At 39.9% G+C, this 24,813-nt stretch overlaps 1 protein-coding gene across 15 annotated transcripts in view; it reads left to right on the top strand.

Moving 5' to 3' along the window:
* Tmem116 (transmembrane protein 116) overlaps nt 1–24,813 on the top strand; it is a 68,382-nt gene that overhangs the window by 15,603 nt on the left and 27,966 nt on the right. For 11 of the 15 annotated variants that reach the window (XM_075980515.1, XM_075980496.1, XM_075980582.1 and 8 more), the window contains one exon: nt 1,677–1,808. The exons of the other annotated variants lie outside the window; for them this stretch is intronic. In XM_075980515.1, the coding sequence (XP_075836630.1) occupies nt 1,677–1,808 (132 nt within the window). The remainder of the gene's footprint in view (nt 1–1,676; nt 1,809–24,813) is intronic. 15 annotated transcript variants of the gene reach the window in all.

The raw sequence follows: 24,813 nt of genomic DNA, 5'->3' as shown, positions 1-24,813 counted from the left end.
ATCACACCAAAATGTTCAACACAGTGAGACTCCATCTCAGAATAAGACACATACATGCCAACATGTGCGCTGGTGCCTTCCCCCTCCCCCCACTGCACTCATGAAGTGCTAGCAAGAGTGGTCTACTTGCCAGCTCAATAAAGACTTTAAAGGACAGGGAGAAATTATTGCTGTAATCAGACTGAATGGCTCAGAATTAGCCACAGTGTGGTTTAATGTGTATGCTGGAGAGCTGTTGGATCTGGAAAACCATCAAGATTGTGGTTTGGCACAGTTCACACTTGAGGAAACTGCAGAGGCCCAAGATTAAGTTACACACCAAGTAGCAGAGCCAGGCTTTTCAGAAGACCAAGTCTCTCCGAAGTGAGCATATACAATATTTTTTTATAGTCTAGGTATATTCTCTCGGTGCTTTAAACTCTAAATATTTCTTTGATAATCTTGTTATGAATCCCAGGTAGTCTTGCTGTAGTCCAGGTAGCTTCAGATTCTTGGTTCTCTGCCTGTGTCTGCTGAGCACCATGATCACCAGCCTGTTCTGCTGCACGTGGTTAATACATGTTTCAGATTGTAAGTTAGCTTGTTAAGTTCCACGGGGAAATCAGTAGAGAATAAGATGCATTTAATTTATACATCCATTTAGAGAGAACTGCCATATTATAGTATCTTACATCCATGATTACTACATATTTCTTAGATTTTCTCTGCTGTATCTCAATAAACATATTTCTTCTGTAGAATAATCAGAAAAGAACTGGGTGTGGTGGTGCCTGTCTTTAATCCCTGCACTCAGGAGGCAGAGGCAGGTGGAAGCCAGCCTGGTCTACAGAGTAAGATCCTGTCTCAAAAATTAACTAAATAATAAAATAGAGTGGAAAAAAAGTAATTGGAACCATGGAGGCACAAAGATACCAAAACATAAGCAGTCAGGGGCTCAGTGAATAAGAGCACATGCAAGAATGAAGCCTTGAGTTCAGATCCTAGCACTCAGGTAAAGGGTGTGCTTGGCCATGTGCATGGCTGTGCACAATGCTGTGTAGGCGGAGACGAGGACCACTGGAGTTGCTGGCTATCAGTCTCTCATAGATTCAGTGGAAGACCCTGTCTCAGAGGAACATGGAGAGTTGGTAGAGCAGCCCTCCTCTGTCTTCATGTCCATGCACAGAGCACATGTAATACATGCCACACTCACACAGATACGTACAAAACCAAGAAAATATGGAGACTTCATCAGTATAGTCAGAAGGCAGAAGAAAGCACATCGATCATACTGGATTTCTCTCACTTTTAAGTCCTCGACTACATGTGTAAACACGTAGCTCATGACATCATTTTCTAACTTTAGAATATGTCGGCTGTGTATCCATAGTGCTTTTGCTACAGCTCTACTGTAAATCTTTCATCTCTCCGTTCTAGCTTTGGCCCCTGTGGCTGAGGAAGGAGTGTCCCTCTGAGTGAGAGTGCTGAGCTATTCACAAGCTCTCTTACTCCAGGACTTTGAAGATCTGGTTAGAGATCCCTTCCTATCGGGAAACTTTCTTTACATTATCAATAGACAAACAGTTGCAGAGGCCTTGGCACCAATTTTCAACTCAAAGCATAAAACATAAAGGTAACTTATATTTTTTTTCCTAGCTACATCACTTACTGAATTAAGATTTTGTGATTTTTGACAGATAAAACCACTCTTTTATCTGAGCTTTTCTGACCTGCTCCTGGGGATTTGCTGGCTTATAAAAGCACTTCTCTATGGAACTTCAGCACCCCACAAGGACAGCATCTGCTATAACCTGCAGACAGTCGGAGAGGTGAGCATTCTTAGACTCCACCAACACTGTGCAAGGATGGTGGATTCAGATAAGTACCATTCAGATCAGAGATGATCCATTATGGAAATACAGACACATCATCCACTGTTACACTTTGATATGTAGCACAAATAATAAAAACCCAGAGAAAGATGATTGGGGTTTAACCTAAAGATCAGAAAAGGCAAAGCAGCCAAACCAAAGAGAGGTAGATAGTTCCTACCTCTGAGAAATCCTCTAACTGAAAAGAGAGCAAGTTTCTGCCTCATCCTGCCTTATATTCCTCTCTAGTGCTGGAATTAAAGGCACGTGACTCCCTAGTACTGGGATTAAAGGTATGAGCCACCACCACCTGGATCTGTTTCTGCATTGATCTTGTGTAGCTCAGGATAGTTTTGAAATCACAGAGCTCCATCTGCCTCAGTCTCTCAAATCTTGTAATTAAATCTGTGTACCACCATTGCCTATTCTCTAGTGCCTTAGTTTTACGTTCTGGTCTTCAGGAAAGCTTTATTTATAAAACATAAATAAAGTAGCCGGGCGGTGGTGGCACACGCCTGTAAACCCAGCACTCGGGAAGCAGAGGCAGGCAGATCTCTGTGAGTTCGAGGCCAGCCAGGTCTACAAAGGGAGTTCCAGGACAGGCTCCAAAGCTACAGAGAAACCCTGTCTCGAAAAACCAAAATAAATAAATAAATAAATAAAATATCACTATATTAGCCGGGCGGTGGTGGCGCACACCTTTAATCCCAGCACTCGGGAGGCAGAGGCAGGTGGATCTCTGTGAGTTCGAGGTCAGCCTGGTCTACAAGAGCTAGTTCCAGGACAGGAACCAAAAGCTATGGAGAAACCCTGTCTCGAAAATCCAAAAAAAAAGGGCTGGAGAGATGGCTCAGTGGTTAAGAGCACTGACTGCTCTTCCAAAGGTCCTGAGTTCAATTCCCAGCAACCACATGGTGGCTCACAACCATCTGGAATGAGGTCTGGTGCCCTCTTCTGGCTTGCAGGCATACACACAGAATATTGTATACATAATAAATAAACAAATATTTAAAAAAAAAAAAAGAAAATCCAAAAAAAAATCACTATATTTCCACTTTTTCTCTAAAATAAAAAGGCTTTAACTAATATAAGAAAAACTATATACAGTAGGTACAATAATTGTATACAATATATACAGATAATAAATACATTAACAATGGCATTTGACAAATTTAGAGAAAATACTCCATATCTATCCTATCTTGGTGAGTCCAAAACCTTGTACCTAATTTACTTTGTATCATAACTTGCATTATCATCCAAAATTATCTTTTGATATCTCTCAATTTTATATACTTTATATTTCTTTAGCAAATTTCTTTTCTGATATTCGTAAACAATTAAAACTATAACTAAAACTATCTAGTCTTCAACTCCCTCAGAGACCCAAGAAGCAAATAATATTAAATGAGTAAACAGGAAGTGTAAGCAAGAGACTTCTAAAAAATGTGAGCAGTGACAGAAACATCTGGTTGCCTGAACAGTCACCTAGTGTTCCTCTGCAATGTTGGGGCATCCATCTTTGGCCTATAGGCCTAGACTATCTGAAAGACTTTTCTATGAAGCAGGGTTTTTGAAGGACCAGCTTGTCTGAGCAAGGGTTGGCAGTCACTCTTCTTTTGTGTTCTGCTTGTCCCATTAGGACAGTATCTGTCAGCAATTGAGGAAAGGACATTTTTCTTGCCCAGTGACTTACTTTTGCCACAAAGAAAGTAAATTCCATGTGGTGTTTCTTCGATGTCCATCATCTTCTCTGAAGTAGATTGGTGCTGCCAGGATCAGACATGTCTCATTGTCTCAAAAAGAGAAAAAATAATCAATGTTATTAAAATATCTTAAATGTCATATTCTGTATATCTGTGAAGTGGTTGAAGATGACCTATCTATTTAATATATATCTTTGTTTGACCTTGAAAGCATACTTAATATGACTACAAGTTTGATTGTAACCGGTGACTAATTGCTAACCTACATTTCTTATTTTCCTAAATAGTTGGTAATAATAACTTCCAAGGACTAGAAAATTGCATTACATTGTTAAATGAGCTCTGTAGGTATAATACCTTGAATTAGAAACGTATGTGCAGGGGCTGGAGAGATGGCTCAGAGGTTAAGAGCATTGTCTGCTCTTCCAAAGGTCCTGAGTTCAATTCCCAGCAACCACATGGTGGCTCACAACCATCTGTAATGGGGTCTGGTGCCCTCTTCTGGCCTACAGGCATACACACAGACAGAATATTGTATACATACTAAATAAATAAATATTAAAAAAAAGAAACGTATGTGCAGTCTGTTTTAACAAAATTAATCTCAAATTTCTATCAATATACAAAATTAGTATACAGTATATCAAGTTCAATCCAATATAAAACATTTAAAATTAGTAGTTGCTTTCTAAAAGTAGATTCAATAATCCGTCTTTTTATCTTATCTATATTACCCATTTTTTCTTTTCTTTTCTTTTTTTTTTTTTTTTTTTGGATTTTTCGAGATAGGGTTTCTCCATAGCTTTTTGGTTCCTGTCCTGGAACTAGCTCTTGTAGACCAGGCTGGCCTCGAACTCACAGAGATCTGCCTGCCTCTGCCTCCCGAGTGCTGGGATTAAAGGTGTGTGCCACCACCGCCCGGCCCATTTTTTCTTTTCAAAGTAGATTCTACCCTTTTATTCTATCATATCTGTATCTTGTTTTTCTTTTCAAAACAAGAACTCTGCATCTAATCTCCTTTGTTCAAATTTCCTCCTGATCATAAACAATAATAACAATAACAACTGGTAACCAACCCCCCTAAACAGTGACAAATATTCATAATCCAATGAATGACCAAAAACCACCCACCCCACCTCTTGGGAATGTGGGTGCCATATTCTTAAATTTATTTCCTGCTGTCTGGGGGTGGCAGCATCTTTAGGGGATACTGAAAATTTTTGGTTAATTGTAAGATTCTAAGAGAGATAGCTTTATTATTTGTTCTCCAGTCTCTGCATAATGCGAAAGTGCAGGGCTTGCCTAGTCCTGGCTAGAGTAGTCTGTTAATCTCGATCATTTTAGCTAGCCATCTTGAAATTGTTCTGACCAGTTTGTATTCCAGAAGCTGATCTTTAGGTGCTGTTTTTCAGCTTAGTGGTGTCAACGTATTCCTAGAGGAGTCAAAGGTCACGGTTAGGCATGCTCATGGTTCAATGTAGAAAACTGATAGAGACTGAAACCCGAAATAATCATGTACAGGAAGGTAGACGAAATCTTTTTCTAGAATTAGGTAGTATTCTATATGACCATTAATATCATAACATATATATATATATATATAATCTTATACCTTAAGAAAAGCTGTTAAAGAGTCAATATAAAACCAAAGAATTATGAGATTAGTAGCAATAAAAAAAGTCCTTAAAATTTTGCTTTTCTTCTGTCCCATATCGGGTGGCTCTTCTGATAAGAGATGGAGATTTTGGATTTCACTTTAATAAAGCATACTTGGTTTTAGAGAAGGAGAGAGCCACAATACAACTCCAAAGCCAGCTTTAATCTTTAACTGGACTGAGACTACAAAAGACCATTTGTATATATGTCTGTAGAGAACAGCAGAAACAAACATTTGGGAAGATTTACAAAGTTTTTAGAAATGTGATATACCAATAGGCCAACTTACTCTTTTTCTTGAAACAGTTCTCGATGATTTGTCCCTTTTCTTCAGATGTCTGGTTTGTCCAGTAGTCTTCAGATTCCTTAGCTGGGTACATTTATTCTCTTGAAAAGACAGAAAACGGGGGCTGGAGAGATGGCTCAGAGGTTAAAACCACTGGCTGTTCTTCCAGAGGTCCTAAATTCAATCCCCAGCAACCACATGGTGGCTCATAACTATCTGTAATGGGGTCTGATGCCCTCTTCTGGTGGGTGTGTATATACATAATTAATAAAGAAATCTTTTTAAAAAAGACAGAAAACAAAACCCTTCCCCAGCCTGAACTTTGGGGAGATTCTCTTTCAGCGAGTTATATCTGATAAAATGAAAACCATTTGTTAGTTTTATAGGATAGTACAGATTAAAAGGCCAAGATGTTTGATGAACTATCATCTCTTCTACTTAAGCAGTGTCTCTTGTTCAAATCAAATGTTTATGTTTGGTGGTATCCATAACTTTTTTTCTCTTATAAAAACTAAAGTAAAACCCCTTTGCCAACATACACATGTCCTGGTTTCCATTCTGAGGTCAATACATCTTTCAAGTATATTGGATGATTTAATTCCGTAGTTTTTTCTACTATCCAATGTCTCTCTGCAGCTGTTGTTCCTTTCTCATTAGCAGTTAGAAAATTCAAAGGTAACAAACTATTGTGCAATCTATTTCTGGGGTCTTCATCATCCCTTTCTGTTTGACATATCCTTTAGGGTTTGATTTGGTCTTTCTAAAACTGCCTACTCTGTAGTATTGTGTGTTATAGATGTAATGTGCTTTATATTATCATTGTCTGTCTTTATTTGTACAGGTATACTCATGATGACCATAACTTCTAGCAAATACTGAATTAGCCTTTTCCAAACTCAAAGCAGTTGCCCATTGAAAACCTAAATTGATATCAATGTTGTGGTATACATATTTTTGTTTTCCAAATTCTACAAAATGGAATACATCCATCTGTCAGATTTTATTTCTCTGAGTACCCTTTGGGTTACTTCCTGCAGGGTGTGGTGTTTGGTTGTATAAAGAACAAATAGGACATTTTGTTATAATTTCCTTGTCGTGTTGCCATGTGATGGAGAAGTCTTTTTTTAAAAAAAATCTTTGCTGTTGACATGATGTTTTTATGAAATTCTGAGGCCTTCAGCACATTTCCAATCAATAATTGATTAATTTCTGCATTACCTTGTGCTAGAGGACCTGGCAGACCCGTATGGGATCGGATATGGGTTGATGCCTATTCCTGATTATATCTTGTACCTGAATGAATAATGAAGTCAATTCTGTATCACCTGGTATAAATTCAGCAGTCTCAATATGCTAAACAACTCTTTCTTCATATTGCAAATCAGTAATTATGTTGAGAGATTCTTTAAAATCCCTTAGTACCATGAGAATAGCATATAATGCTGCCTTTTGGACAGAATCATAAGGCGCTTTTTCCACTTTACTTAAATTTTATGATTTGTAACCTACCTTTCCTGGTTTATTTTCTTTAGTATAGAATGTAGGGGCTCCAGTTATTGGTGTGTCCTGTAAAATGTGAGAAAGTGTCCAATTAGTTCTCTTAATAAGTCAAATTCTCTCGCTTTTGGGATAGTTGTTGTCAGTGTCTCCCAAAAAGTTACTAGAAGATCTCTGCCAGTGTTCTCTTCCTTCCCATAATTTGTCAATTTCATCACTAGTAAAAGGTACTATAATTTCTGCTAGGTCTATTCCTGCTAATTGGCAAAGTCTCAATTTTCCTTTTATATTTAACTCAGAGACATTTTCCACATACGTTTATAAGTTTCACTTGGTTTATGTGGTAAAAGGATCCTTCTAAGATAATATCTTTCCTCTGCATTAAAATTCATATAGGAGAATGTTTGGAGGGTAATATGACCAGAATGCAGTTAAGATTTGGTTTCACATGATCCACATGTGCCTTCTGTAATTTCTCTTCAATCAAAGTCAGTTCTCTCTCTGAACTTCAGCTGATAATTCTCTGGGTCTCTTTAAGTCATTGTCACCATCTAAGCTTTTGTTTAAATTAACCAGGTCATCAGGATCTATCCCAATAGTGCACTGTAGATGGGAAATGTTCCTTAGAAATGTTTGGAAGTCATTAAGAGTCTGCAGTCAATCTCTCCTAATTTTCACCTTTCAGAGTCTAATTTTTTGTAAACCTATTTTATAGTCTACATATTGAATAGAATCTCTTCTTTGTATTTTTCAAGAGCAATTTGTAATCCCCAGCAAGGCAAAATTTTCTTTACTTCTTCAAGCATTCTCTCTGTAGTATTTACATTTGAATCAGATATCAAAATGGCATTCATGTAATGGTAAACTATAGATTCAGGAAAATGCTTACATATTTCAAATGACTGACTTACAAAATATTGGCACAGGGTGGGGCTATTTAACATTCTCTGTGGGAGAATCTCTCATTGATATAATTAAGCAGGCTGAGAATTATTACAAGTAGGCACTGTGAAGGCAAATTTTTGTTTTTTCTTGTAAAGATATAGTGAAGAAGCAGTCTTTTAAATCAATTAATATAAGGGCCATCTGGGCTGGAGAGATGGCTCAGCGGTTAAGAGCATTGCCTGCTCTTCCAAAGGTCCTGAGTTCAATTCCCAGCAACCACATGGTGGCTCACAAACATCTGTAATGAGGTCTGGTGCTGTCTTCTGGCCTGTAGGCATACATGCAAACAGAATATTGTATACATAATAAATAAATATTAAAAAAAATATAAGGGCCATCCTTTCGGCAACAGAGAAGGCAAAGGAATGCCAGACTGTAGAGAGCCCATTGGCTGAATCACCTTATTAACAGTTTTTAGGTCTGTTACCATTCTCCATTTTCCAGATTTCTTTTTAATACCAAATATGGGATAATTCCAAGGGCTAGTTGATTCTTTAATATGTTGACCATCTTGTTGCTCCTCCACCAGCTATTTTAAAGCCTGCATTTTCTCTATTTTTAAAGGTCATTGCTTAACCCATAGAGGTTTGTCTGTCAACCATTTTCTTAAAATTCTCTTTATACATTTTTTATTGATATTTATTGAGCTCTGCATTTTTTTCTCTACTCCCCTCCCTGCCTCTTCCCTCCCCACTTCAACCCTTCCCGAAGGGTTGCTCCCATGCTCCCAATTTACTCAGGAGATCTTGTCTTTTTCTACTTTCTGCTTCCCATGTAGATTATATCTATGTAAGTCTCGCTTAGTGTCTGCATTGTTGTCTAAGTTCTCTGGGACTGTGGTTTGTAGGCTGGCTTTCTTTGCTTTATGATTAAAAACCACCTATGAGTGAGTACATGTGATAATTGTCTTTCTGTGTCTGGGTTATTTCACTCAAAATAATGTCTTCTAGCTCCATCCAGTTTCCTGCAAAATTCAAGATGTTGTTATTTTTTTCTGCTGTGTAGTACTCCATTGTGTAAATGTACCACATTTTCCTTATCCATTCTTCGATCAAGGGGCATTTAGGTTGTTTCCAGGTTCTGGCTATGACAGACAAAGCTGCTATGAACATGGTTGAGCACATGTCCTTGTGGCACGATTGAGCATCCTTTGGATATATACCCAAAAGTAGTATTACTGGGTCTTGAGGAAGGTTGGTTCCTAATTTTCTGAGAAATCTCCACACTGACATCCAAAGGGGTTGTACCACTTTGCATTCCCACCAGCAATGCAGAAGTGTTCCCTTTTCCCCACAACCTCTCCAGCATAAGTTGTCATCAGTGTTTTTTATCTTGGCCATTCTTACAGGTGTAAGATGGAATCTCAGAGTTGTTTTGATTTGCATTTCTCTGATGACTAAGGATGTTGAACATTTCTTTAAGTGTCTTTCAGCCATTTTAGATTCCTCTGTTGAGAGTTCTCTGTGACCAATTTCTTGAGTTCTTTGTATATTTTGGAGATCAGACCTCTGTCTGATGTGGGGTTAGTGAAGATATTTTCCCATTCTGTAGGCTGTTGTTTTGTCTTGTTGACCGTATCCTTTGCTTTATAGAAGCTTTTCAGTTTCCGGAGTCCCATTTATTAATTGTATTAATTTATGAATTGTAGCTCTGTAGTAGAGTTTGAAGTCAGGGATTGTGATGCCTCCAGAAGTTCTTTTATTGTGCAGGATTGTTTTGGCTATCCTGGGTTTTTTTCTTTTCCATATGAAGTTGAGTGCCATTCTTTCGAGGTCTTTGAAGAATTTTGCTGGGATTTTGATGAATATTGCATTGAATCTGTAGATTGCTTTTGATAAGATTGCCATTTTTACTATGTTAATTCTGCCTACCCAAGGGCATGGGATAGCTTTCCAACTACCGGTGTCTTTTTTTTTTTTTTTTTTTTTGGTTTTTCGAGACAGGGTTTCTCTGTGGCTTTGGAGCCTGTCCTGGAACTAGCTCTGTAGACCAGGCTGGTCTCGAACTCACAGAGATCCGCCTGCCTCTGCCTCCCGAGTGCTGGGATTAAAGGCGTGTGCCACCACCGCCCGGCTACCGGTGTCTTCTTTAATTTCTTTCTTCAAATATTTAAAGTTCTTGTCATACAAGTCTTCTACTTGTTTGGTTAGAGTTACTCTGAGATATTTTATGCTGTTTGTTGCTATTGTGAAGGGTGTTGATTCTCTGATTTCTTCCCCAGCCCCCCCCCTTTTGGTTTTTTTTTTAAGACAAGGTTTCTCAGTAGCATTGGAGCCTGTCCTGGAACTAGCTCTTGTAGACCAGGCTGACCACGAACTCACAGAGATCCACCTGCCTTTGCCCCCTGATTGCTGGGATTAAAGGTGTGCGCCACCACTGCCCAGCTTCTCCAGCCTTTTTATCATTTGTGTACAGGAGGGCTACTGATTTTTTTGAGTTAAGCTTGTATCCTGCTACATTGCTGAAAGTGTTTATGAGTTGTAGAATTTCCTTGGTAGAATTTTTGGGATCACTTATGTAAACTATCATATCATCAGCAAACAGTGAGAGTTTGACTTCTTCTTTTCCAATTTGTATCCCCTTGATCTCTCTTTGCTGTCTTATTGCTCTAGCTAGGACCTCAAGAACTATATTGAATAGATATGGAGAGAGTGGACAACCTTGTCTTGTTCCTGATTTTAGTGGAATTGCTGGAAGTTTCTCTCCATTTAGTTTGATGTTGGCTGTTGGCTTACTGTATATTGCCTTAATTATGTTTAGATATGTTCCTTGTATCCCTGCTCTCTCCAAGGTCTTTATCATGAAGGGATGTTGTATTTTGTCAAAAGCTTTTTCGGCATCTAATGAGATGATCATGTGGTTTTTATTTTTCAGCTTGTTTATATGGTGGATTACGTTGACAGATTTTCGTATGTTGAACCATCCCTGCATCTGTGGGATGAAGCCTACTTGATAATAGTGGATGATGGTTCTGATGAGTTCTTGGATTTGCCAGTATTTTAGCATCAATGTTTATGAGTGAGATTGGTCTGTAATTCTCTTTCTTAGTAATGTCTTTCTGTGGTTTGGGTATCAGTGTAATTGTAGCCTCATAAAAAGAGTCTGGCAATGTTCCTTTTGTTTGTATTTTGTGGAATAATTTGAGGTGTATTGGTATTAGTTCTTCTTTGAAAGTCTTGTAGAATTCTGAGCTGAAACCATCTGGTCCTGGGCTTTTTTTGGTTGGGAGACTTTTGATGACTGTTTCTATTTCTTCAGCAGTTATAGGTCTGTTTAATTTGCTTATCTGGTCTTGATTTAATTTTGGTAAGTGATATTTATCCAGAAAGTTGTCCATTGCCTTTACATTTTCCAATTTTGTGGAGGACTGGTTTTCAAAATATGACCTGATGATCCTCTGTATTTCCTCCGTGTCTGTTGTTATATCCCCCTTTTCATTTCTGATTTTGTTAGTTTGGATATTCTCTTTCTGCCTTTTGGTTAGTTTGGATAAAGGTTTGGCTATTTTGTTGATTTTCTCGAAGAGCCAGATTTTTTTGTTTTGTTTTGTTTTGTTTTGTTTTGTTTTTCGAGACAGGGTTTCTCTGTGGCTTTGGAGCCTGTCTTGGAACTAGCTCTGTAGACCAGGCTGGTCTCGAACTAACAGAGATCTGCCTGCCTCTGCCTCCCAAGTGCTGGGATTAAAGGTGTGCGCCATCACCGCCCAGCTCAGCTTTTGTCTCATTGATTTTATGTATTGTTTTTTTTTTGTTTCTATTTTGTTTATTTCAGCTCCCAATTTGATTATTTTCTGCCATCTAGTTCTCTTAGGTGAGTTTGCTTCTTTTTGTTCTAAAGTTTTCAAATATTCTGTTAAATCACTAGTATGTGATTTTCCAGCTTCTGTATGTAGGCGTTTAGTGCTTTGAACTTGCCTCTTAACACTGCTTTCATTGTGTCCCATAAATTTGGGTATGTTGTGTGGTCATTTTCATTGAATTTTAGTAAGTCTTTAATTTTCCCCTTTATTTCTTCCTTGACCCATGGATGATTCAGGTGAGCATTGTTTAATTTCCATGTGTTTGTGGGTTTTCTGGAATTGGTATTGCTGTTGACTTCTAGTTTTAAAGCATGGTGATCTGATAAGGTACATAGGGTTATTCCAATTTTTTTGTATTTGTTGAGGTTTGTTTTGTTATCGAGTATGTGGTCAATTTTTGAGACAGTTCCATGAGGTGCTGAGAAGGTATATTCTTTTCTGTTTGGATGGAATATTCTATAGATATCTGTTAAGTCCATTTGAGTCATAACATCTGTTAGTTCTCTTATTTCTCTGTTCATTTTTTGTCTGATTGACCTGTCCAGTGGTGAGAGGGGAGTATTGAAGTCTCTCACTATTAGTGTGTGGAGTTTAGTGTATTATTTAAGCTTTAGAAGTGTTTCTTTGATATATGAGGGTGCCCTTGTATTTGGGGCATAGATGTTCAGTATTGAAATTTCCTTTTGATGGATTTTTCCTGTGACTAATATGAAATAACCTTCGTTGTCTCTTTTGACTGATTTTAGCTTGAAGTCTATTTTGTTAGGTATTGGGATAGCTACACCAGCTTGTTTCTTGGGTCCATTTGATTGGTATATTTTTTCCCAACTTTTTACTCTGAGACGATGTCTGTCTTTGAGGTAGAGATGCGTTTCTTGTATGCAGAAGAAGGATGGATTCTGTTTTTGTATCCAGTCTGTTAGCCTGTGGCTTTTTAATAGGTGAGTTGAGTCCATTTACATTAAGGGATATTAATAACCAGTGGTTGCTATCTCCTGTTAATTGGTGATGTTAACTTGTGTATTTTTTTTCTTCTTTGGGATTTGCTGTAATGAGATCATCAATTGTCTGTGTTTTTGTTGGTGTAGCCATCTTCCTTGGGTAGGAGTTTTCCTTCTAGTATTTTGTGTAGGGCTGTGTTTGTTGCTAGGTATTAGTGAAATCTAGATTTGTCATGGAATCTCTTGTTTTGTCCTTTTATGGTGATTGACAGTTTTGCTGGGTATAGTAGTCTGGGCTGGCATCTGTGATCTCTTAATGTTTGCATAATACTTGACTCTGACCTTTTAGCTTTCATTGTCTCCACTGAGAAGTCAGGTGTAATTCTGATAGGTCTACCTTTATATGTTACTTGGCCTTTTTCCTTTGCAGTTCTTAATATTCTTTCTTTACTCTGTATGTTTAGTGTTTTCATGATTATGTGGTGAGAGGACTTTTTTTTTGCAGCTAGTCTATTTGATGTTTTGTAAGTTTCTTGCATCTTCATAGACATATCTTTCTTTAGGTAGGGAAAGTTTTCTACTATGATTTTGATAAATAAATTTTCTGTGCCTTTGAGTTGAACTTCTCCTTCTTCTATACTTATTATTCTAAGATTTGGCCTTTTCATGGTGTCCCATATTTCATGGATGTTGTGGGTTCAGCTTTTGTTAGATTTAATGTTTTCTTTAAGTGATGAGTCTATTTCCTCTATTGTATCTTCAGCACTTGAGATTCTCTCTTCCATTTCTTATATTCTGCTGTTCATGCTTGCATAAGTGGTTCCTTATCTTTTTCTCACATTTTCTGTTTCTGTAATTTCTTTGGCTTGTGTTTTCTTTATTGTTTCTATTTCAGTTTTCAAATCCTGGATAGTTTCTTTTCTATGTTTGATTTCTTTTTCTTGGTTTTCTTTAAGTGACTTACTAATATCTTCCAATTTTTTTGTTTGTCTTTTCCTCAATTTCTTTAAGGGAATTTCTCATTTCATCTTTAAGAATTCTAAACATTCTCTTGAAGTTATTTCTTAGCTCATTTTTTTCTGGTTCATCCATATTTGGTTGTTCAGGTCTTGCTGTTGTAGGGTCTTTAGGTTTTTACTGGTTGCTCCTTGTGGTGTAGCATGTGGTCTTGCCTTTTCTACTCATATTTCCCTCTAATAGATGTGGTTGGGGCTGTCTGAGATTCTGTTGAATAATCTTCTCTGTGCCAGTGATTCCAAAGCTCAGATGGTTGTTCCTCATGGTTCAGTCAGAGTCACAGTTCTAGTTACCCCATTGGTTACTCCTGTTCCAGAGAGCTCAGTGCTCCTGTACTTGCTCTGCTCCCTTGGAGTTTGCCGTCTCTGGCCTACTTTGGCCTAGGACATTGGCTTTGATCTCTTTCTGTAAATCCTGGTCTGGATCTCCCTGCAGAAGTCCTTGGCTTGGAGTTGGATCTGTTCTGGTGGAGATCGCTGACTCTGGATCTGGTCCCTCCTTCAGTCCTGATCTGCCAGTGTTCTGGGGCTGGGTTGGTTCCTGGGACTGAATTTGCTTACATCTTCTGCTCCTGGTGCAGCTTGTTTCCTCAGGCCCTCTCCGTCCTAGGTCTACATGTACATATTATATGAAAATGATTGGTAATGGGGAGATACCACAGCTGTTATTGCAAAAGCAAAATTACAGATGAAAGCCACAGTTTTCTGAGTCAGTGGCCCTGTTGGCTTTACCAGGCAGGGTTCCTCCATCTGAGAGTAATTTCTCAGGTGGGTTGACATCTGAATTATCCATTGCTGTAAGTTTTTTTAAAAAGATTTATTTATTTATTATGTACACAACATTCTGCCTCCATGTATGCCCACATGCCAAAGGAGGGCGCCAGATCTCATTACAGATGTTTGTGAGCCACCATGTGGTTTCTGGGAATCGAACTCATGACCTCTGGAAGAGCAGACAGTGCTCTTAACCACTGAGCTATCTCTCCAGCCCTCCATTGCTGTAAGTTATAATTTTGTCGTGACCCACACTAGCTCATGATAAACAGTCCTGATGTGTAACATTGGCTCCATACATTTATGCAGAATGTGATGGCAGCAGGAACATGATCTAGATGACACCATGTCAGGGCGGGACAATGCTGCTACTCAATACTGGCTTTCTCCCTCCCCCTCTTTCTTCCATCCTTGCCCATGGGACAGTGACGCACACATGCAGGATGAGTCTTCTCCACTCAGATAAGTACACCTCACCAGCTCCTATATGATTCTACATCCAACAAGTTAACAACATTACCTGTTACATCAAGGCACACACTTGAGACCATGTAGGTTGAGAGACTAACTTCTGGACAGTTCACTTCTCCATCTCTGACTTCCATCCACAATCCACCTTCTGGTCTCCATTTTTTATAATATTTCTAGATCATGTTCTATGTGTGTGTGCGTGTGTGCACATGCTCTCATGTGCATATGCAGTGTTGCATATGTAGAAGTCAGAGAACCATATTCAGGAGTTGGGTCTTTTCTACCTTGATGGGTTTCTTAAAAGAACATGGTTGCTGCAGCAGCGTGAGCTCGAAGACAGCTTGTTCTCATAATGCCAGGGAGATATAATGTTGAAATTTACCTGAATTTCTTTCTTTCCTTCCATCCTTGCCCATTGTCTTAGTGTTCTGTTGCTGTGATGAGACAACAAGAACACCTCTAAAAGAAAGTGTTCAATTGGGGTAGCTTACAGTTTAGAGGTTCAGTCCATTATCAGCATGGCAGGACATGGTGGTGTGCAGGCAGACATGGTGCTGGAGAAGGAGCTGAGAGTTCTACATCCAGATTCATAGGCAGGAGAGAGAGAGAGAGAGAGAGAGAGAGAGAGAGAGAGAGAGAGAGAGAGAGAGAGAGAGAGAGAGAGAGAGAGAGAGAGAGAGAGAGAGAGAGATAGATACTGAGCCTGGCTTGAGCATTTTTTGACTTTTTTTTTTTCAAAATAGTTTCTCCGTGTTGCTCTGGCCATCCTTAAACTTCCTTTGTAGACCAAACCTCCCTGGAACTCAGATCCACCTGCCTCTGCTTACCAAATGCTGGTATTAAAGACTTGAGCATTTGAAACCTCAAAGCCCATCCCCAGTGACACACTTCCACCAACAAGGCCACACCTCCTAATAGTTCCACTCCCTATGGGCCTATGGGAACCATTTGTTTGTTTGCTTGTTATTTTTTTTTCAAAACAGGTTTTCTCTGTGTAGCAGCTCTGGCTGTCCTAAAACTTGCTTTGTAGGCCAGGCTGACCTCCCACTCCCAGAGATCTGCCTGCCAAATGTACACTCGATTTCCACTGTTGAAAGTGCTGCTTTTCAGCTGGGCGGTGGTGGCACACGCCTTTAATCCCAGCACTTGGGAGGCAGAGTTCAAGACCAGCCTGGTCTACAAGAGCTAGTTCCAGGACAGGCTCCAAAACCACAGAGAAACCCTGTCTCAAAAAAAAAAAAAACAAAAACAAAAAAAAAGGAAAGTGCTGCTTTTCTAGGAAAGCTATGTGACATGCCAAAGAACTCGGTGGTTCTTAGACTTTATAATTTTGCAGATGAATAAGAATAAAATCCCTCCAGGCAATGGTGGCATACACCTTTAATCCCAGCACTAGGGAGGCAGAGGCAGGAGGATTTCTGTCAGATTGGACCAGCCTCATCTGCAGAGAGAGTTCTAAAATAGGCTCCAAAGCTACAGAGATACCATGTCTCGAAAAAAACAAAAACAAAAACAAAAAAACCCCACCCCACACAAATAAAAATAAAATAAAATCCCTTGGAGGTGATATAATGTCATCTACTTCTTGTTTTGGTGAGTTAAAAACATTTTAAAAAGCTGGACATGTCTTTAATCCCAGCACTAGAAAGGCAGAGGCAGGTGGATTTCTATGAATTTGAGGCCAGCCTGGTCTACAAAGTGAGTTTCAGGACAACCAGGGCCATTGCATAGAGAAACCTGTCTCAAAAAGCCAAAAAGGGGAAAAAATATTATTTATAAGATAAATGTCATTTGAAAAAGAGAAACTTGCTACTTGGTGGTGGCGCATGCCTTTAATCCCAGCACTTGGGAGGCAGAGGCAGGCGGATCTCTGTGAGTTCGAGGCCAGCCTGGTCTACAAGAGCTAGTTCCAGGACAGGCTCCAAAACTACAGAGAAACCCTGTCTCAAAAAAAGAAAAGAGAAAGAGAAACTTGGTAAAAATATAACCTCAAAGATAGTGGTTCTTAGGCTGGAGAGATGGCTCAGCGGTTAAGAGCACTGGCTGCTCTTTCAGAGTTCCTGAGTTCAATTCCCAGCAACTACATGGTGGCTCACAGCCACCGGTAATAAGATCTGGTACCCTCTTCTGGGCAGGACACTGTACGCATAATGAATAAATAAACCCTTTAAAAAAAGTGCTGAAGAGACAACTCAGGGGGGAGAGCACTTATTCTTGCAGAGGACCAGGTTCCATTCTCAACACATGGTGGCTCTCAACCTATAACTCCTGCTCCAGGGGGTCTGATACTCTGTTTTGGCTTCTCAGGGATCAAGCACAAATGTGGTGCATGCAGAGTGAAGGCAAAAAACACACATACACATAAATAAAAATAAATCTCTAAAAAATAAATAGTAAACTTAGCCCTATCAGAAACCCATTATTATTGTGGACGCCTTTCTGTGTGTTCTTAGACCGGCTTCATTATCAGCCAATGAATGTTGTTCTTGGGCTAGACTGCTGAAGCTTCAAGAAGTTTCTTCCTTGATTTTCCTTCTCTGCCTGGATGAACAAGGGTTGAGACCTGCATCAGAGCACTGGGCTAAGCTCCCGACGTCCAATTGAAGAGTAGGAGGAGTGAAAATATAAACAAAGAGGTCAAGACCAGTTTGCCTGAGCTAATGGGAGCTCATCAACACCAGCCAAACTGGGAAGGAACAAGCATAAGACTAAACTGGTCCTTCTGAATGTGGTTGTCACTTACATGGCTGGGACAGACTGAGGGGCCACTGGCAGCAACACCAGGATTTATCCCTACTGCATGTACTGGCTTTTCGAGAACCTATTCTCTTTGGATGGAAACCTTGCTCAGCCTAGATATAGTAGGGAGTGCCTTGGGCCTTCCACAAAGCAATGTGCCTTACCCTCTTTATGATTCGATGGGGGTGGGGCGGGAGGGTATGTGGAGGAAATGGGAAGAGGATAGGGAATGGGAACTTGGATTGGTATGTATAATGAAAAAAAGTTTGTTTTCTTTTTATAAAAAAATGAATAAAAGGAAAGAAAAAAGAAAAATAGACTTGTTCATCTTGTGTTTGCATAGCTCAATCATATGACTGCTGTTCCTGAACTTGACTGCCGTAGTGGAAGGCTGTAATGGAGCTCAGAGCTGTGAGGGTATGTGCTTGGCCAAGCTGGAGTACCTGAGGCCACTTCACCCGAGCTGGAATAGAAGAAGTTGACATTTACTCAGACCTGGGCTTCCGTTCCAGATCTTACTAGGAAGCAAAATGGATCAGATAACCAAGCCATCAGGAATAACCTTTGTTTTTGCTTAATAGAATATTTGGGGTTTTTAAAGGGTTATTTCTTTTGTCAGCCTAGCCAATCAGTAAACAGGTTTTTTATTTATTTATTTTTTCATTGAGAAAAGAAAGAAAAACAAGTTTCCACCTCCTCCCAGCCTCCCATTTCCCTCCCCCTCCTCCCACCCTTCTCCCCCTCCTCCCACTCCTCTCCCCCTCCCTCTCCAGTCCAAAGAGCAGTCAGGGTTCTCTGCCCTGTGGTAAGTCCTAGGTCCTCCCCCCTCTGTCTATATCTAGGAAGGTGAACATCCAAACTGGCTAGGCTCCCACAAAGCCAGCACATTGCGTAAGATCAAAACCACATGCCATTGTCCTTGGCTTCTCATCAGCCCTCATTGTTCGCCATGTTCACAGAGAGTCCAGTTTGTTTGTTTTTGTTTTTGTTTTTTTGTTTTTTTTTTTTGAGACAGGGTTTCTCTGTGGCTTTGGAGCCTGTCCTGGAACTAGCTCTGTAGACCAGGCTGGTCTCGAACTCACAGAGATCCGCCTGCCTCTGCCTCCCGAGTGCTGGGATTAAAGGCGTGCGCCACCACCGCCCGGCCAGAGAGTCCAGTTTTAACCCATGCTTTTTCAGTCACAGTCCAGCTGGCCTTGGTGAGCTCCCAGTAGATCAGCTCCACTGTCTCAGTGGGTGGGTTCACCCCTCGTGGTCCCGACTTCTTTGCTCATGTTCTCCTTCCTTCTGCTCCTCGTTGGGACCTTGGGAGCTCAGTCCAGTGCTCCAGTGTGGGTCTCTGTCTCTATCTCCATCCATCGCCAGATGAAGGTTCTATGATGATATGCAAGATATTCGTCAGTATTGCTATAGGCTAGGGTCATTTCAGGTTCCCTATCCTCAGCTGCCCAAGGAACTAACTGGGGACCTCGGCTTGGGCTCCTGGGAGCCACTCTAGGTTCAAGTCTCTTGCCAACCCTAAGGTGGCTCCCTTAACTAAGAATTGTGCTTCCGTGCTCCCCTATCCAACCTTCCTTTATCCCAATCCTCCTTTTTCCCCAAGTTCCCCCCATCCTCCCCTTCTCCCTTTTCTCTCCCCATCTCCCCTTACCCCCATCCCACCCCACCCCCAACATCCCAGTTTTCTCCCTGGCAATTTTTCCCATAGCCAAGAGGGTAACTATATGTTTTTCCTTTGGTTCACCTTCTTACTTAGTTCTTTAGGATCACCAATTGTAGACTCCGTGACCCTTATTTATGGCTAGAAACCAATTATGAGTGAGTACATCCCATATTCATCTTTTTGGGTCTGGGTTACCTCACTCAGAATAGTGTTTTCTATTTCCATCCATTTGCATGCAAAATTCAAGAAGTCATTGTTTTTTACCGCAGCGTAGTACTCTAATGTGTAGATATTCCACACTTTCTTCATCCATTCTTCCATTGAGGGGCATCTAGGTTGTTTCCAGGTTCTGGCTATTACAAATAATACTGCTATGAACATGATTGAACAAATGCTCTTGTCATATGATAGGGCATCTCTTGGGTATATTCCCAGGAGTGGTACTGCTGGGTCCAGGGGTAGGTTGATCCCGAATTTCCTGAGAAACCGAAACACTGATTTCCAAAGTGGTTGCACAAGATTGCATTCCCACCAGCAATGGATGAGGGTACCCCTTCCTCCACAGCCTCTCCAGCAAAGGCTATCATTGGTGTTTTTTATTTTAGCCATTCTGACAGGTGTAAGATGATATCTCAAAGTTGTTTTGATTTGCATTTCCCTGATCGCTAAGGAGGTTGCGCATGACCTTAAGTGTCTTTTGGCCATTTGAACTTCCTCTGCTGAGAATGCTCTGTTCAGTTCAGTGCCCCATTTTTTAATTGGGTTAATTAGCATTTTAGAGTCTAGTTTCCTGAGTTCTCTATATATTTTGGAGATCAGACCTTTGTCCGTTGCGGGGTTGGTGAAGATCTTCTCCCAGTCAGAAGGTTGCCTTTTTGTCTTGGTGACAGTGTCCTTTGCTTTACAGAAACTTCTCAGCTTTAGTAGGTCCCATTTATTCAATGTTGCCCTTAATGTCTGTGCTGTTGGGGTTACACATAGGAAGCGATCTCCTGTGCCCATCTGTTGTAGGGTACTTCCCACTTTCTCTTCTATTAGGTTCAATGTGTTCTGACAGATAGTCAGGTCTTTAATCCATTTGGACTTGAGTTTTGTGCATGGTGATAGATATGGGTCTATTTTCATTCTTCTACAGGTTGACATCCAGTTATGCCAGCACCATTTGTTGAAGATACTTTCTTTCTTCCATTGTATACTTTTGGCTCCTTTATCAAAAATGAGGTGTTCATAGGTTTGTGGGTTAAAATTCGGGCCTTCTATACAATTCCATTGGTCGACTTCTCTGTTTTTATGTTTTTATGACTGTTTTCATCACTGTAGCTCTGTAATAGAGTTTGAAGTCAGGGATGGTAATGCCTCCAGACAATCCTTTATTGTATAGGATTGTTTTGGCTATCCTGGGTTTTTTGTTTTTCCATATAAAGTTGATTATTGTCCTATCAAGATCTGTGAAGAATTTTGATGGGACCTTGATGGGGATTGCATTGAATCTATAAATTGCCTTTGGTAGAATTGCCATTTTTACTATGTTGATCCTCCCAATCCAAGAGCAAGGGAGGTCCTTCCATTTTCTGGTATCCTCCTCAATTTCTTTCTTCAATGCCTTAAAGTTCTTGTCAAATAGATATTTCACTTCCTTGGTTAGAGTTACCCCAAGATATTTTATGCTGTTTGTGGCTATCGTGAAATGTGAAGCTTCTCTGATTTCCCTCTCTGCTTCCATATCCTTTGTGTATAAGAGAGCGACTGATTTTTTGGAGTTGATCTTGTATCCTGCCACATTACTAAGGTGTTTATCAGCTGTAAAAGTTCTTTGGTGGAGTTTTGGGGGTCGCTTATGTACACTATCATATCATCTGCAAATAACGAAAGTTTCACTTCTTCCTTTCCAATTCGAATCCCCTTGATCCCATTATGTTGTCTTATTGCTATTGCTAGAACTTCAAGCACTATATTGAAGAGGTATGGCGAGAGTGGACAGCCTTGTCGTGTTCCTGAGTTTAGTGGGATGGCTTTGAGTGTCTCTCCATTTAATTTGATGTTAGCTGTCGGTTTGCTGTATATAGCTTTTATTATATTTAGGTATGACCGTTGTATCCCTAATCTCTCCAATACTTTTATCATAAAGGGATGTTGAATTTTGTCAAATGCTTTTTCAGCATCTAATGAAATTATCATATGGTTTTTTTCTTTCAGTTTATTTATATGATGGATTACATTGATAGATTTTTGTATGTTGAACCAGCCCTGCCTCCCTGGGATGAAGCCTACTTGATCATAATGGATAATTTTTCTGATGTGTTCTTGGATTCAGTTTGCCAGTATTTTGTTGAGGATTTTTGCATCGATGTTCATGAGTGAGACTGGTCTATAATTCTCTTTCTTGGTTGAGTCTTTGTGCGGTTTTGGTATCAGAGTAACTGTAGCTTCATAAAAGGAATTTGGCAATGCCTCTTCTGTTTCTATATTGTGAAATACATTAAGGAGTATAGGTATTAGGTCTTCTTGGAAGTTCTGGTAGAATTCCGCATTGAAACCATCTGGTCCTGGGCTTTTTTTGGTAGGGAGGTTTTTGATAACCTCTTCTAATTCTTCGCGACCAACAGGTCTATTTAGATTGTTCACCTGGTCCTGGTTTAACTTTGGTATATGGTATTTATCTAAAAAAGTGTCCATTTCCTTTACATTTTCCAGTTTTGTGGCATATAGGCTTTTGTAGTAAGCTCTAATGATTCTCTGAATTTCCTCTGTGTCTGTGGTTATGTCCCCCTTTTCATTTCTGATCTTATTAATTTGCAAATTTCCTCTCTGCCGTTTGATTAGTTTGAATAGGGGTTTGTCAATCTTGTTGATTTTCTCCAGGAACCAGCTTTTTGTTTCATTGATCCTTTGTATTGTTTTCTGTGTTTCTATTTTGTTGATTTCAGCCCTCAGTTTGATTATTTCCAGTCTTCTACTCCTCCTAGGTGAGTCTGCTTCTTTTTTTTCTAGAGCTTTCAGGTGGGCTGTTAAGTCTCCAATGTGAGCTTTCTCTGTTTTCTTTAAGTGGGCACTTAGTGCTATGAACTTTCCTCTTAGGACTGATTTCATAGTGTCCCATAAGTTTGAGTATGTTGTTTCTTTATTTTCATTGAATTCCAGGAAGACTTTAATTTCTTTCTTTATTTCTTCCTTAATCCAGGTATGGTTCAGTAGTTGACTGTTCAGTTTCCATGAATTTGTAGGCTTTCTGGGGGTAGCATTGTTGTTGAATTCTAACTTTAATCCATGGTGATCTGATAAGACACAGGTGGTTACTAATATTTTTTGTAACTGTGGATGTTTGCTTTGTTACCGACTATGTGGTCAATTTTTGAGAAAGTTCCATGAGCTGCAGAGAAGAAGGTATATTCTTTCCTATTTGGGTGGAATGTTCTATAGATGTCTGTTAAGTCCATTTGATTCATTACCTCCATTAATTCTCTTATTTCTCTGTTAGGTTTCTGTCTGATTGACCTGTCCATTGGTGAGAGAGGAGTGTTGAAGTCTCCTACTATTAGTGTGTGCGGTTTGATGGCTGCCTTGAGTTTTAGCAATGTTTCTTTTATGTACGTGGGTGCTTTTATATTAGGGGCATAGATATTCAGGATTGAGACTTCATCCTGATGAACTGTTCCTGTTATGAGTATAAAATGTCCCTCTCCATCTCTTCTGATTGATTTAAGTTTGAAGTCAACTTTGTTAGAGATTAGTATGGCCACACCTGCTTGTTTCTTAGGTCCATTTGCTTGATAAGCCTTTTCCCAGTCCTTTACTCTGAGTAGGTGCCTGTCTTTGTGGTTGAGGTGTGTTTCTTGTAAACAGCAGAATGTTGGATCATTGGGGCATTTTATACTCATAACAGGAACAGTTCATCAGGATGAAGTCTCAATCCTGAACATCTATGCCCCTAATATAATATAAAAGCAGTAAACAGGTTTTATCGTGCCAAAGTCACATATGAGTGAGTCCTTGTCCTTACCTGCAGCTTCTACTGTTTCATGGTCTGTGATACTGAAGGGTTCTCACTAGATAGCTGCTTGCTTGTTCAAGCTAGAATCAGGAACAAATTCTGTGTCTTTTCCCAAAGGGTCTCAGAGTGCTGCTCTGCTCAGACTTCTGTTTGGCAGAAACAGCTGCCGTTAGAAACAGGAGCAGGGAACAGTGATAACGTCAGAAATGCCTTGCGGCGTGTCTTTATTCTTGGGTATACTGGACTGAAATGTCCAGTTTCTATTTCCTGAAAGAACATGCCTGTCACATACTGTAGACATGTCAGTTTGGGTTGCAAATGACATGATGTTTGTTGGTTAGAGTTAAGGTTTAGAGTCTTCAGCTACATAGCCTCGAGAGGCAGAGGCAGGCAGATCTCTGAGGTTGAGGCCACCCTGGTCTACAGAATAAGGTCCAGGACAGCTATGGCTACATGGAGAAGCCTCATCACAAAACAGCAGAAATTAAGTTTTTTTTTTTTAAAAAACCTTCATGATGACAAGTAGCCATGCACTTTCTAGTCATTCTAAAATCTCTGAGTCATAGTTTTCATACTTACTAGAGGAGAAATGATAGATTCTTAGGGTAGCAGTGAAGTTAGACAAAAGCTGGAGAGTTAATGATCTTTGCTTGTTCTAGCGCCTGTCTGACCCCTTGGGCTTACCTCTCCTAACTCTAAGCCCTACAATTTAGAATAGTTTGTGTGCAGGTCTCTGCAGATCTCAGGGCCCCAGAGTGCTGCTCCTTGACAGGCAAGAAGGTAATCCTGTTCAGCATGCCTCAGCAACAGGTGCGGCGGCAAACGTCTACGGCCTCATCTCAGGCAGTTTACTTTAGCCATGTTTAAGCATGGCACCATCTTGAAAAAGAGTTTTCTAATGATAATTAACTCAATCCTATGTGTTCAACTAAGCTTAAGACATATTTACACTGAAATTCTTTTATAGAGTCCATATGACCTCTTCCTTAAAAGACAGGTTCTCTGACTCAGAAACTTAGCGTTTTTATTGTTGTGAAGAAACACCATGACCATGGCAACTCTTTTATTTATTTATCTGTTTTTATTTTATTTTGTTAATGTTTTGCCTGCATGTATGTCTGTGTGAGGGTGTTGGATTCTGGTGTTAGAGATACTTCTGAGTTGCCATGTGTGTACTGGGAATTGAACTTCAGTTCTCTTGAAGAGCAGCCAATGCTTTCAACTGCTGAGCCATCTCTCCTTTTGACCATGGCAATTTTTATAAAGGAATGCATTTAATTTGGGTGATTTTGCTCACAGTTTCAGAGGTTCAGTCTGTTATCACCATGGTGGTATGTGACAGCACGCAGGTAGACATCGTGCTAGTAGCTGAGAGCCCTACATCTTGTGGGCAACAGGAAGTCAACTGAGACACTGGGCAGTATCCTGAGCATAGGAAACCCACAGCCCACCCTCACAGTGACACACTTCCTCTAACAA

The sequence above is a fragment of the Microtus pennsylvanicus genome, chromosome 1 (assembly GCF_037038515.1).
Source record: "Microtus pennsylvanicus isolate mMicPen1 chromosome 1, mMicPen1.hap1, whole genome shotgun sequence".
Classification (NCBI taxonomy): Eukaryota; Metazoa; Chordata; class Mammalia; order Rodentia; family Cricetidae; genus Microtus; species Microtus pennsylvanicus.
The sequence above is the reverse complement of the archived record's forward strand: the minus strand, read 5'-3'. Positions and strand labels throughout refer to the sequence as shown.